General features: G+C 47.0%; 1 protein-coding gene across 1 annotated transcript in view; it reads left to right on the top strand.

Annotated features, from left to right (window-relative positions):
• The window catches only part of LOC100497613 (Fc receptor-like protein 5), a 46,242-nt gene that overhangs the window by 26,441 nt on the left and 4,993 nt on the right, over positions 1–14,808 (top strand). Inside the window, exons 7-8 of the mRNA XM_012954266.3 lie at positions 7,216–7,278; positions 7,513–7,538. Of these exons, the coding sequence (XP_012809720.1) occupies positions 7,216–7,278; positions 7,513–7,538 (89 nt within the window). The remainder of the gene's footprint in view (positions 1–7,215; positions 7,279–7,512; positions 7,539–14,808) is intronic.

Raw genomic sequence — 14,808 nt, 5'->3', positions numbered from 1 at the left:
GGGGGCTCAGTTCCTTTGGGGTATGGAGCTCAGTTACTATGGGGTAGGGGGCTCAGTTCCTATGGGGTAGGGGGCTCAGTTCCTATGGGGTAGGGAGCTCAGTTCCTATGGGGTAGGGAGCTCAGTTCCTATGGGGTAGGGGGCTCAGTTCCTATGGGGTAGGGGGCTCAGTTCCTATGGGGTAGGGGGCTCAGTTCCTATGGGGTAGGGAGCTCAGTTCCTATGGGGTAGGGGGCTCAGTTCCTATGGGGTAGGGGGCTCAGTTACTATGGGGTAGGGAGCTCAGTTCCTATGGGGTAGGGGGCTCAGTTCCTATGGGGTAGGGGGCTCAGTTCCTATGGGGTAGGGAACTCAGTTCCTATGGGGTAGGGAGCTCAGTTACTATGGGGTAGGGAGCTCAGTTCCTATGGGGTAGGGAGCTCAGTTACTATGGGGTAGGGGGCTCAGTTCCTATGGGGTAGGGGGCTCAGTTCCTATGGGGTAGGGAACTCAGTTCCTATGGGGTAGGGAGCTCAGTTACTATGGGGTAGGGAGCTCAGTTACTATGGGGTAGGGGGCTCAGTTCCTATGGGGTAGGGGGCTCAGTTACTATGGGGTAGGGGGCTCAGTTCCTATGGGGTAGGGAGCTCAGTTACTATGGGGTAGGGGGCTCAGTTCCTATGGGGTAGGGGGCTCAGTTCCTATGGGGTAGGGAACTCAGTTCCTATGGGGTAGGGAGCTCAGTTACTATGGGGTAGGGAGCTCAGTTACTATGGGGTAGGGAGCTCAGTTCCTATGGGGTAGGGGGCTCAGTTCCTATGGGGTAGGGAGCTCAGTTACTATGGGGTAGGGGGCTCAGTTCCTATGGGGTAGGGGGCTCAGTTCCTATGGGGTAGGGAACTCAGTTCCTATGGGGTAGGGAGCTCAGTTACTATGGGGTAGGGAGCTCAGTTACTATGGGGTAGGGGGCTCAGTTCCTATGGGGTAGGGAGCTCAGTTACTATGGGGTAGGGGGCTCAGTTCCTATGGGGTAGGGAGCTTCAGTTACTATGGGGTAGGGGGCTCAGTTCCTATGGGGTAGGGGGCTCAGTTCCTATGGGGTAGGGAACTCAGTTCCTATGGGGTAGGGAGCTCAGTTACTATGGGGTAGGGAGCCTCAGTTACTATGGGGTAGGGGGCTCAGTTCCTATGGGGTAGGGGGCTCAGTTACTATGGGGTAGGGGCTCAGTTCCTATGGGGTAGGGGGCTCAGTTCCTATGGGGTAGGGGGCTCAGTTCCTTTGGGGTATGGAGCTCAGTTACTATGGGGTAGGGGGCTCAGTTCCTATGGGGTAGGGGGCTCAGTTCCTATGGGGTAGGGGGCTCAGTTCCTTTGGGGTATGGAGCTCAGTTACTATGGGGTAGGGGCTCAGTTCCTATGGGGTAGGGGGCTCAGTTCCTTTGGGGTATGGAGCTCAGTTACTATGGGGTAGGGGGCTCAGTTCCTATGGGGTAGGGGGCTCAGTTCCTATGGGGTATGGAGCTCAGTTCCTTTGGGGTATGGAGCTCAGTTACTATGGGGTAGGGGGCTCAGTTCCTATGGGGTAGGGGGCTCAGTTCCTATGGGGTAGGGGGCTCAGTTCCTTTGGGGTATGGAGCTCAGTTACTATGGGGTAGGGGGCCTCAGTTCCTATGGGGTAGGGGGCTCAGTTCCTTTGGGGTATGGAGCTCAGTTACTATGGGTAGGGGGCTCAGTTCCTATGGGGTAGGGGGCTCAGTTCCTATGGGGTAGGGAACTCAGTTCCTATGGGGTAGGGAGCTCAGTTCCTATGGGGTAGGGGGCTCAGTTCCTATGGGGTAGGGGGCTCAGTTCCTATGGGGTAGGGGGTCAGTTCCTATGGGGTAGGGAGCTCAGTTCCTATGGGGTAGGGGGCTCAGTTCCTATGGGGTAGGGGGCTCAGTTACTATGGGGTAGGGAGCTCAGTTCCTATGGGGTAGGGGGCTCAGTTCCTATGGGGTAGGGAGCCTCAGTTCCTATGGGGTAGGGAGCTCAGTTACTATGGGGTAGGGAGCTCAGTTCCTATGGGGTAGGGAGCTCAGTTCCTATGGGGTAGGGGGCTCAGTTCCTATGGGGTAGGGAGCTCAGTTCCTATGGGGTAGGGGGCTCAGTTCCTATGGGTAGGGAGCTCAGTTCCTATGGGGTAGGGGGCTCAGTTACTATGGGGTAGGGGGCTCAGTTCCTATGGGGTAGGGAGCTCAGTTACTATGGGGTAGGGGGCTCAGTTCCTATGGGTAGGGAGCTCAGTTACTATGGGGTAGGGGCTCAGTTACTATGGGGTAGGGAGCTCAGTTCCTATGGGGTAGGGGGCTCAGTTACTATGGGGTAGGGAGCTCAGTTACTATGGGGTAGGGGGCTCAGTTCCTATGGGTAGGGAGCTCAGTTCCTATGGGGTAGGGGGCTCAGTTACTATGGGGTAGGGAGCTCAGTTACTATGGGGTAGGGGGCTCAGTTACTATGGGGTAGGGGGCTCAGTTCCTATGGGGTAGGGAGCTCAGTTACTATGGGGTAGGGAGTTCAGTTCCTATGGGGTAGGGGGCTCAGTTACTATGGGGTAGGGAGCTCAGTTACTATGGGGTAGGGAGCTCAGTTCCTATGGGGTAGGGGGCTCAGTTCCTATGGGGTAGGGGGCTCAGTTACTATGGGGTAGGGGGCTCAGTTACTATGGGGTAGGGAGCTCAGTTACTATGGGGTAGGGAGTTTAGTTCCTATGGGGTAGGGGGCTCAGTTACTATGGGGTAGGGAACTCAGTTACTATGGGGTAGGGGGCTCAGTTACTATGGGTAGGGAGCTCAGTTACTATGGGGTAGGGAGCTCAGTTCCTATGGGGTAGGGGGCTCAGTTCCTATGGGGTAGGGAACTCAGTTACTATGGGGTAGGGGGCTCAGTTCCTATGGGGTAGGGAGCTCAGTTACTATGGGGTAGGGGGCTCAGTTTCCTATGGGGTAGGGGGCTCAGTTACTATGGGGTAGGGGGCTCAGTTACTATGGGGTAGGGAGCTCAGTTACTATGGGGTAGGGAGTTTAGTTCCTATGGGTAGGGGGCTCAGTTACTATGGGGTAGGGGGCTCAGTTCCTATGGGGTAGGGGCTCAGTTACTATGGGGTAGGGAACTCAGTTACTATGGGGTAGGGAGCTCAGTTCCTATGGGGTAGGGGGCTCAGTTCCTATGGGGTAGGGAACTCAGTTACTATGGGGTAGGGGGCTCAGTTACTATGGGGTAGGGAGCTCAGTTACTATGGGGTAGGGGGCTCAGTTCCTATGGGGTAGGGGGCTCAGTTACTATGGGGTAGGGAACTCAGTTACTATGGGGTAGGGAACTCAGTTACTATGGGGTAGGGAGCTCAGTTCCTATGGGGTAGGGAACTCAGTTACTATGGGGTAGGGAGCTCAGTTCCTATGGGGTAGGGGGCTCAGTTCCTATGGGGTAGGGGGCTCAGTTCCTATGGGGTAGGGAACTCAGTTACTATGGGGTAGGGGGCTCAGTTCCTATGGGGTAGGGGGCTCAGTTCCTATGGGGTAGGGGGCTCAGTTCCTATGGGGTAGGGAACTCAGTTACTATGGGGTAGGGGGCTCAGTTCCTATGGGGTAGGGGGCTCAGTTCCTATGGGGTAGGGGGCTCAGTTCCTATGGGGTAGGGAACTCAGTTACTATGGGGTAGGGGGCTCAGTTACTATGGGGTAGGGAGCTCAGTTACTATGGGGTAGGGGCTCAGTTCCTATGGGGTAGGGGGCTCAGTTACTATGGGGTAGGGAACTCAGTTACTATGGGGTAGGGAACTCAGTTACTATGGGGTAGGGAGTTCAGTTCCTATGGGGTAGGGGGCTCAGTTCCTATGGGGTAGGGAACTCAGTTACTATGGGGTAGGGAGTTCAGTTCCTATGGGGTAGGGAGCTCAGTTACTATGGGGTAGGGAACTCAGTTACTATGGGGTAGGGAACTCAGTTACTATGGGGTAGGGAGCTCAGTTCCTATGGGGTAGGGGGCTCAGTTCCTATGGGGTAGGGAACTCAGTTACTATGGGGTAGGGAGCTCAGTTCCTATGGGGTAGGGGGCTCAGTTCCTATGGGGTAGGGAACTCAGTTACTATGGGGTAGGGAGCTCAGTTACTATGGGGTAGGGGGCTCAGTTACTATGGGGTAGGGAGCTCAGTTACTATGAGGTAGGGGGCTCAGTTACTATGGGGTAGGGGGCTCAGTTCCTATGGGGTAGGGAACTCAGTTACTATGGAGTAGGGAGCTCAGTTACTATGGAGTAGGGGGCTCAGTTCCTATGGGGTAGGGGGCTCAGTTCCTATGGGGTGGGGGGCTCAGTTCCTATGGGGTACTCCAAATCATCCCAATTCTCATGTGTGGGAAAACAAGAGCTAGGTTTCAGATAGATACACTAAGGACATGGGGTCTGGGGGGGGGCACTGACCATTTATGCAGGGGATCCCATTCACTGGCACGTGTGTGTTTGTTCTGGTTCCTAGGGACCTGGATACACTGACAATCCTCTAGTGATGTAGGATTGATACCTCTGCCGGCCTTTTTCTCTGGGCAGGGGATGGGCAGTGACATCATGGGGGTGGGGAAGAGGTTGGGGTGTGATGTCATGGGCAGGAAAGAGGTCGGGGTGTGATGCCACAGGGCGGGAAAGAGATGAGGCAGGGCTATGAAGCAGCAATTTCTAATTGGCCAATCGCCATATCAATCTCAGTGAGTCCTAGTTTTTGGAAGGGCTGTTCAAGTCAAAACCTACTGCTTTAGGAAAACCAGGCAGGAGGTTTTGACCTGGACAGACCTTCGGAAAACTGGGCAGTCTGGGTCAAAACCGGATAGGTGGCAACTCTAGTCCAAACGTGCCCTTTACATCGCTAGGGTCTATATTGTGCAGGGTATGGTCTGCAGGCTGTTTATACGAAAGTTTCTCCTTAGGATAAAACTAGTGAGTTTATTTATCAGCATTCCAGTTTGTTTTTCTAAATTGAAAAAACTGGCTTATTTATTAATAAGGAAAACACTCAAATATTTTTCAAGTTTCTGAACTTTAAAAACTCAAAAATTCAAGATTTTGAATGTGCCTTGACTTTGCCTAGGGCAACTCCCATTGACTTCTATAGATGGCAAAGTTTTACAATTTTTGGGTATTTTTGCACTTAATAAATACCCGACATTCAAGTTTTTAAAATTCGAATTCGAGGTTTTTTAGGGCAAAAAAACTAGAATCATGAAATAAAAAAATCAAACTCAAACATTGATAAATCTCCCCCAAGTGTGGCCCTAGCCTAGGGACAGTCAGATATTCGCTATACCCAGTAGATCTAAGTCTCATTGGGCCTTTATGGGAGGTTCTGGGACTCAGGCCCCACAATAACGTTCTACATTTTCCTTCTTTCAACCTTAGAAACATGAAGTACATTTACTTTACTACAATAAAAATCAGTAGAAACTGGAAAATATCTGATCTGTACATTATGCTTAGTCCTCAGGCATCTGTATGATAACTGCCCCTCAGGGGCAACTGCACCGCAACGGTGATCTATAGAAGTTGCTGAACAATGTAATTCTAGATGCAAAAAAATTCACCAATGAGAATTCTACTGACGGAAAACTTCATTATAAATGCAAAAGAATTGACCAATGAGAATGCTGATTCCCAGCACTGTGTCAGGCCCCTTGCTGGTACCTTACATATAGAGATAATGATGGCATTTTTCCCCTCATTATATGGCACAGGAATCAGACATGGGGATAAAGGGACAGACTTGTTCAGTGCTGGGAAACTGTGCTTATTGCTCCCAACTAGTGATGGGCGAAATGTTTCGCCAGGCATGGATTTGCGGCGAATTTCCGCGTTTCGCCGCAGAAAAATTAGCCGCACGTCCAAAAAATGTCGCCGGAGTCAAAAAAGAATAGTCGCAGGCGTCAAAACAATAGCCGCGCGACAAAATAATAGCCGCGGACGACGAAACAATAGCCGGGGATGACAAAAGAATAGCCGCGGGCGACGGAACAATAGCCGCGTGACAAAATAATAGCCGCGGGCGACGAAACAATAGCCGTGGACGACAAAAGAATAGCCACGGGCGACGAAACAATAGCCGCGTGACAAAATAATAGCCGCGGGCGACGAAACAATAGCCGCGAGACAAAATAATAGCCGCGGACGACGAAACAATAGCCGCGTGACAAAATAATAGCCGCGAACGACGAAACAATAGCTGAGGACGACAAAAGAATAGCCCCGGGCGACGGAACAATAGCCGCTGACGACAAAAGAATAGCCGCGGGCGACAAAATAATAGCCGCGGATGACAAAAGAATAGCCGCGGACAACAATTTTTTTTGTCGCACGAATTTTTCGCCGTTTCGCGGATCTTTTGAAAGATTCACGAATTTTTCGGCGAAGCGAAATGGAACAGATTCGCTCATCACTACTCAGCTGGGATTCTCATTGGGGGATTCGTTTGCATTTGAAAGTAGTTACTGGCTGTTTTTTGAAAAGTTTTATTGGGCAATATTGCTTTAGGAATACAACCCTGATGTTGCTGGACTACAGCTCCCAGCATGCCTCAGCCTTCATTACATGTTATATTATTCTGTGTTTGGTAGCCCAGCAACAACTGAATAAAGTTTGGTTGAGCAGCACTGTGTAGCAGGGTTTCCATCCCCTTTAAGTTATTATTAACTGCCAATATCATGATTTTTTGTGACAACAGTGCCACTTGCTGGTGAGTTCCTGTAACTGTACAGTCGGAGATTCACCTTCAAAAGGAAACAGGAAGGAGCATCTGAGGTCTCTGATCTCTTTCCTGATCTGAACAACATCAGAGCCCTACTCTGTTTCCTTCTGAAGGTGTATCTATCCGACTATACAGTTATTGGGACTGACCAGCAGGTGGTGCTGTTGTTAGAAAATTCATTATATTGGCAGTTAAAAAAAACTCAAATATATCTGAAAAAATAAAGAAACTAATGTCAATTGCAAACATGTTTGGTAAGCAGTTTGAACCATTTAGCATTTACTAAGCCTTTAAATAACACGGGAGCCTATAGGGATATAGGGGCTGTGTATATATATATATATATACATATAGCATAGTTTCCAGTTATTTCCGTGAGTTTCCTCCTAATATGACCCACCCTTTAGTAAGTGGAACCCAAAGACCTCAGGGTGAGCTCATAATACAGAATTCTCATTTGTCTCTCATTCCCAGGAGAAACCAACTTGGAAGAGGAGGTGTGTTATATCTCCATTAACTTTAATCGGCAGCCTAAAGGTCAGTCCCAAAGCTCCGCACTCCCCTGTAACCTGCGCTACTATGCTGGGCATTTATTATACTGAATTAGCAGCTTGAAATAATATATATATATAACATAAAGTATATGTGCTGTTCCACTATACCCACTGTTACCCCTATATACATATCTACTGTGCCTGCCTGATGGTATATATATATATATATAATAATCTTCTCCTAACAGAAACACTATTTCACATTTCTCTCTTACAGGTCACTCAGCTGCGCAAAATAATGATGTGAGTGTCACTGTAACCATAAAATATCTTATTGTCTTTCTATATATCTATATAACTTCAGAATAATAACAATAATATAACCAATTAGTCAGTCTGATTTGATATGTATAATTACTCATCTGCTGCTGAACTATACAGGTTGGGGAACTCTGAGTATCACTCATGTATTATAAGGGATAATGTACCCCCTACTGTAAATGATAAGGATATTAGCAGTCACTGAGGGGTTCTGTGCCCCCCATATAAAGGCACAAGGCTGCAGGCTGAGTTATACAGGGAACTCTGAGTATCACTCATGTATTATAAGGGATAATGTACCCCCTACTGTAAATGATAAGGATATTAGCAGTCACTGAGGGGTTCTGTGCCCCCCATATAAAGGCACAAGGCTGCAGGCTGAGTTATACAGGGAACTCTGAGTATCACTCATGTATTATAAGGGATAATGTACCCCCTACTGTAAATGATAAGGATATTAGCAGTCACTGAGGGGTTCTGTGCCCATATAAAGGCACAAGGCTGCAGGCTGAGTTATACAGGGAACTCTGAGTATCACTCATGTATTATAAGGGATAATGTACCCCCTACTGTAAATGATAAGGATATTAGCAGTCACTGAGGGGTTCTGTGCCCCCCATATAAAGGCACAAGGCTGCAGGCTGAGTTATACAGGGAACTCTGAGTATCACTCATGTATTATAAGGGATAATGTACCCCCTACTTTAAATGATAAGGATATTAGCAGTCACGGAGGGGTTCTGTGCCCCCCATATAAAGGCACAAGGCTGCAGGCTGAGTTATACAGGGAACTCTGAGTATCACTCATGTATTATAAGGGATAATGTACCCCCTACTGTAAATGATAAGGATATTAGCAGTCACTGAGGGGTTCTGTGCCCCCCATATAAAGGCACAAGGCTGCAGGCTGAGTTATACAGGGAACTCTGAGTATCACTCATGTATTATAAGGGATAATGTACCCCCTACTGTAAATGATAAGGATATTAGCAGTCACTGAGGGGTTCTGTGCCCCCCATATAAAGGCACAAGGCTGCAGGCTGAGTTATACAGGGAACTCTGAGTATCACTCATGTATTATAAGGGATAATGTACCCCCTACTGTAAATGATAAGGATATTAGCAGTCACTGAGGGGTTCTGTGCCCATATAAAGGCACAAGGCTGCAGGCTGAGTTATACAGGGAACTCTGAGTATCACTCATGTATTATAAGGGATAATGTACCCCCTACTGTAAATGATAAGGATATTAGCAGTCACTGAGGGGTTCTGTGCCCCCCATATAAAGGCACAAGGCTGCAGGCTGAGTTATACAGGGAACTCTGAGTATCACTCATGTATTATAAGGGATAATGTACCCCCTACTTTAAATGATAAGGATATTAGCAGTCACGGAGGGGTTCTGTGCCCCCCATATAAAGGCACAAGGCTGCAGGCTGAGTTATACAGGGAACTCTGAGTATCACTCATGTATTATAAGGGATAATGTACCCCCTACTGTAAATGATAAGGATATTAGCAGTCACTGAGGGGTTCTGTGCCCCCCATATAAAGGCACAAGGCTGCAGGCTGAGTTATACAGGGAACTCTGAGTATCACTCATGTATTATAAGGGATAATGTACCCCCTACTGTAAATGATAAGGATATTAGCAGTCACTGAGGGGTTCTGTGCCCATATAAAGGCACAAGGCTGCAGGCTGAGTTATACAGGGAACTCTGAGTATCACTCATGTATTATAAGGGATAATGTACCCCCTACTGTAAATGATAAGGATATTAGCAGTCACTGAGGGGTTCTGTGCCCCCCATATAAAGGCACAAGGCTGCAGGCTGAGTTATACAGGGAACTCTGAGTATCACTCATGTATTATAAGGGATAATGTACCCCCTACTGTAAATGATAAGGATATTAGCAGTCACTGAGGGGTTCTGTGCCCATATAAAGGCACAAGGCTGCAGGCTGAGTTATACAGGGAACTCTGAGTATCACTCATGTATTATAAGGGATAATGTACCCCCTACTGTAAATGATAAGGATATTAGCAGTCACTGAGGGGTTCTGTGCCCATATAAAGGCACAAGGCTGCAGGCTGAGTTATACAGGGAACTCTGAGTATCACTCATGTATTATAAGGGATAATGTACCCCCTACTGTAAATGATAAGGATATTAGCAGTCACTGAGGGGTTCTGTGCCCCCCATATAAAGGCACAAGGCTGCAGGCTGAGTTATACAGGGAACTCTGAGTATCACTCATGTATTATAAGGGATAATGTACCCCCTACTGTAAATGATAAGGATATTAGCAGTCACTGAGGGGTTCTGTGCCCCCCATATAAAGGCACAAGGCTGCAGGCTGAGTTATACAGGGAACTCTGAGTATCACTCATGTATTATAAGGGATAATGTACCCCCTACTGTAAATGATAAGGATATTAGCAGTCACTGAGGGGTTCTGTGCCCCCCATATAAAGGCACAAGGCTGCAGGCTGAGTTATACAGGGAACTCTGAGTATCACTCATGTATTATAAGGGATAATGTACCCCCTACTGTAAATGATAAGGATATTAGCAGTCACTGAGGGGTTCTGTGCCCCCCATATAAAGGCACAAGGCTGCAGGCTGAGTTATACAGGGAACTCTGAGTATCACTCATGTATTATAAGGGATAATGTACCCCCTACTGTAAATGATAAGGATATTAGCAGTCACTGAGGGGTTCTGTGCCCATATAAAGGCACAAGGCTGCAGGCTGAGTTATACAGGGAACTCTGAGTATCACTCATGTATTATAAGGGATAATGTACCCCCTACTGTAAATGATAAGGATATTAGCAGTCACTGAGGGGTTCTGTGCCCCCCATATAAAGGCACAAGGCTGCAGGCTGAGTTATACAGGGAACTCTGAGTATCACTCATGTATTATAAGGGATAATGTACCCCCTACTGTAAATGATAAGGATATTAGCAGTCACTGAGGGGTTCTGTGCCCCCCATATAAAGGCACAAGGCTGCAGGCTGAGTTATACAGGGAACTCTGAGTATCACTCATGTATTATAAGGGATAATGTACCCCCTACTTTAAATGATAAGGATATTAGCAGTCACTGAGGGGTTCTGTGCCCCCCATATAAAGGCACAAGGCTGCAGGCTGAGTTATACAGGGAACTCTGAGTATCACTCATGTATTATAAGGGATAATGTACCCCCTACTGTAAATGATAAGGATATTAGCAGTCACTGAGGGGTTCTGTGCCCCCCATATAAAGGCACAAGGCTGCAGGCTGAGTTATACAGGGAACTCTGAGTATCACTCATGTATTATAAGGGATAATGTACCCCCTACTGTAAATGATAAGGATATTAGCAGTCACTGAGGGGTTCTGTGCCCATATAAAGGCACAAGGCTGCAGGCTGAGTTATACAGGGAACTCTGAGTATCACTCATGTATTATAAGGGATAATGTACCCCCTACTGTAAATGATAAGGATATTAGCAGTCACTGAGGGGTTCTGTGTCCAAATAAAGGCACAAGGCTGCAGGCTGAGTTATACAGGGAACTCTGAGTATCACTCATGTATTATAAGGGATAATGTACCCCCTACTGTAAATGATAAGGATATTAGCAGTCACTGAGGGGTTCTGTGCCCCCCATATAAAGGCACAAGGCTGCAGGCTGAGTTATACAGGGAACTCTGAGTATCACTCATGTATTATAAGGGATAATGTACCCCCTACTGTAAATGATAAGGATATTAGCAGTCACTGAGGGGTTCTGTGCCCCCCATATAAAGGCACAAGGCTGCAGGCTGAGTTATACAGGGAACTCTGAGTATCACTCATGTATTATAAGGGATAATGTACCCCCTACTGTAAATGATAAGGATATTAGCAGTCACTGAGGGGTTCTGTGCCCATATAAAGGCACAAGGCTGCAGGCTGAGTTATACAGGGAACTCTGAGTATCACTCATGTATTATAAGGGATAATGTACCCCCTACTGTAAATGATAAGGATATTAGCAGTCACTGAGGGGTTCTGTGCCCATATAAAGGCACAAGGCTGCAGGCTGAGTTATACAGGGAACTCTGAGTATCACTCATGTATTATAAGGGATAATGTACCCCTACTGTAAATGATAAGGATATTAGCAGTCACTGAGGGGTTCTGTGCCCCCCATATAAAGGCACAAGGCTGCAGGCTGAGTTATACAGGGAACTCTGAGTATCACTCATGTATTATAAGGGATAATGTACCCCCTACTGTAAATGATAAGGATATTAGCAGTCACTGAGGGGTTCTGTGCCCCCCATATAAAGGCACAAGGCTGCAGGCTGAGTTATACAGGGAACTCTGAGTATCACTCATGTATTATAAGGGATAATGTACCCCCTACTTTAAATGATAAGGATATTAGCAGTCACTGAGGGGTTCTGTGCCCCCCATATAAAGGCACAAGGCTGCAGGCTGAGTTATACAGGGAACTCTGAGTATCACTCATGTATTATAAGGGATAATGTACCCCCTACTGTAAATGATAAGGATATTAGCAGTCACTGAGGGGTTCTGTGCCCATATAAAGGCACAAGGCTGCAGGCTGAGTTATACAGGGAACTCTGAGTATCACTCATGTATTATAAGGCATAATGTACCCCCTACTGTAAATGATAAGGATATTAGCAGTCACTGAGGGGTTCTGTGCCCATATAAAGGCACAAGGCTGCAGGCTGAGTTATACAGGGAACTCTGAGTATCACTCATGTATTATAAGGGATAATGTACCCCCTACTGTAAATGATAAGGATATTAGCAGTCACTGAGGGGTTCTGTGCCCCCCATATAAAGGCACAAGGCTGCAGGCTGAGTTATACAGGGAACTCTGAGTATCACTCATGTATTATAAGGGATAATGTACCCCCTACTGTAAATGAAAAGGATATTAGCAGTCACTGAGGGGTTCTGTGCCCCCCATATAAAGGCACAAGGCTGCAGGCTGAGTTATACAGGGAACTCTGAGTATCACTCATGTATTATAAGGGATAATGTACCCCCTACTGTAAATGATAAGGATATTAGCCGTCACTGAGGGGTTCTGTGCCCATATAAAGGCACAAGGCTGCAGGCTGAGTTATACAGGGAACTCTGAGTATCACTCATGTATTATAAGGGATAATGTACCCCCTACTGTAAATGATAAGGATATTAGCAGTCACTGAGGGGTTCTGTGCCCATATAAAGGCACAAGGCTGCAGGCTGAGTTATACAGGGAACTCTGAGTATCACTCATGTATTATAAGGGATAATGTACCCCCTACTGTAAATGATAAGGATATTAGCAGTCACTGAGGGGTTCTGTGCCCCCCATATAAAGGCACAAGGCTGCAGGCTGAGTTATACAGGGAACTCTGAGTATCACTCATGTATTATAAGGGATAATGTACCCCCTACTGTAAATGATAAGGATATTAGCAGTCACTGAGGGGTTCTGTGCCCATATAAAGGCACAAGGCTGCAGGCTGAGTTATACAGGGAACTCTGAGTATCACTCATGTATTATAAGGGATAATGTACCCCCTACTGTAAATGATAAGGATATTAGCAGTCACTGAGGGGTTCTGTGTCCAAATAAAGGCACAAGGCTGCAGGCTGAGTTATACAGGGAACTCTGAGTATCACTCATGTATTATAAGGGATAATGTACCCCCTACTGTAAATGATAAGGATATTAGCAGTCACTGAGGGGTTCTGTGCCCCCCATATAAAGGCACAAGGCTGCAGGCTGAGTTATACAGGGAACTCTGAGTATCACTCATGTATTATAAGGGATAATGTACCCCCTACTGTAAATGATAAGGATATTAGCAGTCACTGAGGGGTTCTGTGCCCATATAAAGGCACAAGGCTGCAGGCTGAGTTATACAGGGAACTCTGAGTATCACTCATGTATTATAAGGGATAATGTACCCCCTACTGTAAATGATAAGGATATTAGCAGTCACTGAGGGGTTCTGTGCCCCCCATATAAAGGCACAAGGCTGCAGGCTGAGTTATACAGGGAACTCTGAGTATCACTCATGTATTATAAGGGATAATGTACCCCCTACTGTAAATGATAAGGATATTAGCAGTCACTGAGGGGTTCTGTGCCCCCCATATAAAGGCACAAGGCTGCAGGCTGAGTTATACAGGGAACTCTGAGTATCACTCATGTATTATAAGGGATAATGTACCCCCTACTGTAAATGATAAGGATATTAGCAGTCACTGAGGGGTTCTGTGCCCCCCATATAAAGGCACAAGGCTGCAGGCTGAGTTATACAGGGAACTCTGAGTATCACTCATGTATTATAAGGGATAATGTACCCCCTACTGTAAATGATAAGGATATTAGCAGTCACTGAGGGGTTCTGTGCCCCCCATATAAAGGCACAAGGCTGCAGGCTGAGTTATACAGGGAACTCTGAGTATCACTCATGTATTATAAGGGATAATGTACCCCCTACTGTAAATGATAAGGATATTAGCAGTCACTGAGGGGTTCTGTGCCCCCCATATAAAGGCACAAGGCTGCAGGCTGAGTTATACAGGGAACTCTGAGTATCACTCATGTATTATAAGGGATAATGTACCCCCTACTGTAAATGATAAGGATATTAGCAGTCACTGAGGGGTTCTGTGCCCATATAAAGGCACAAGGCTGCAGGCTGAGTTATACAGGGAACTCTGAGTATCACTCATGTATTATAAGGGATACTGTACCCCCTACTGTAAATGATAAGGATATTAGCAGTCACTGAGGGGTTCTGTGCCCATATAAAGGCACAAGGCTGCAGGCTGAGTTATACAGGGAACTCTGAGTATCACTCATGTATTATAAGGGATAATGTACCCCCTACTGTAAATGATAAGGATATTAGCAGTCACTGAGGGGTTCTGTGCCCCCCATATAAAGGCACAAGGCTGCAGGCTGAGTTATACAGGGAACTCTGAGTATCACTCATGTATTATAAGGGATAATGTACCCCCTACTGTAAATGATAAGGATATTAGCAGTCACTGAGGGGTTCTGTGCCCCCCATATAAAGGCACAAGGCTGCAGGCTGAGTTATACAGGGAACTCTGAGTATCACTCATGTATTATAAGGGATAATGTACCCCCTACTTTAAATGATAAGGATATTAGCAGTCACTGAGGGGTTCTGTGCCCCCCATATAAAGGCACAAGGCTGCAGGCTGAGTTATACAGGGA

Source organism: Xenopus tropicalis, chromosome 8 (assembly GCF_000004195.4).
Source record: "Xenopus tropicalis strain Nigerian chromosome 8, UCB_Xtro_10.0, whole genome shotgun sequence".
NCBI lineage: Eukaryota > Metazoa > Chordata > Amphibia > Anura > Pipidae > Xenopus > Xenopus tropicalis.
The sequence above is the reverse complement of the archived record's forward strand: the minus strand, read 5'-3'. Positions and strand labels throughout refer to the sequence as shown.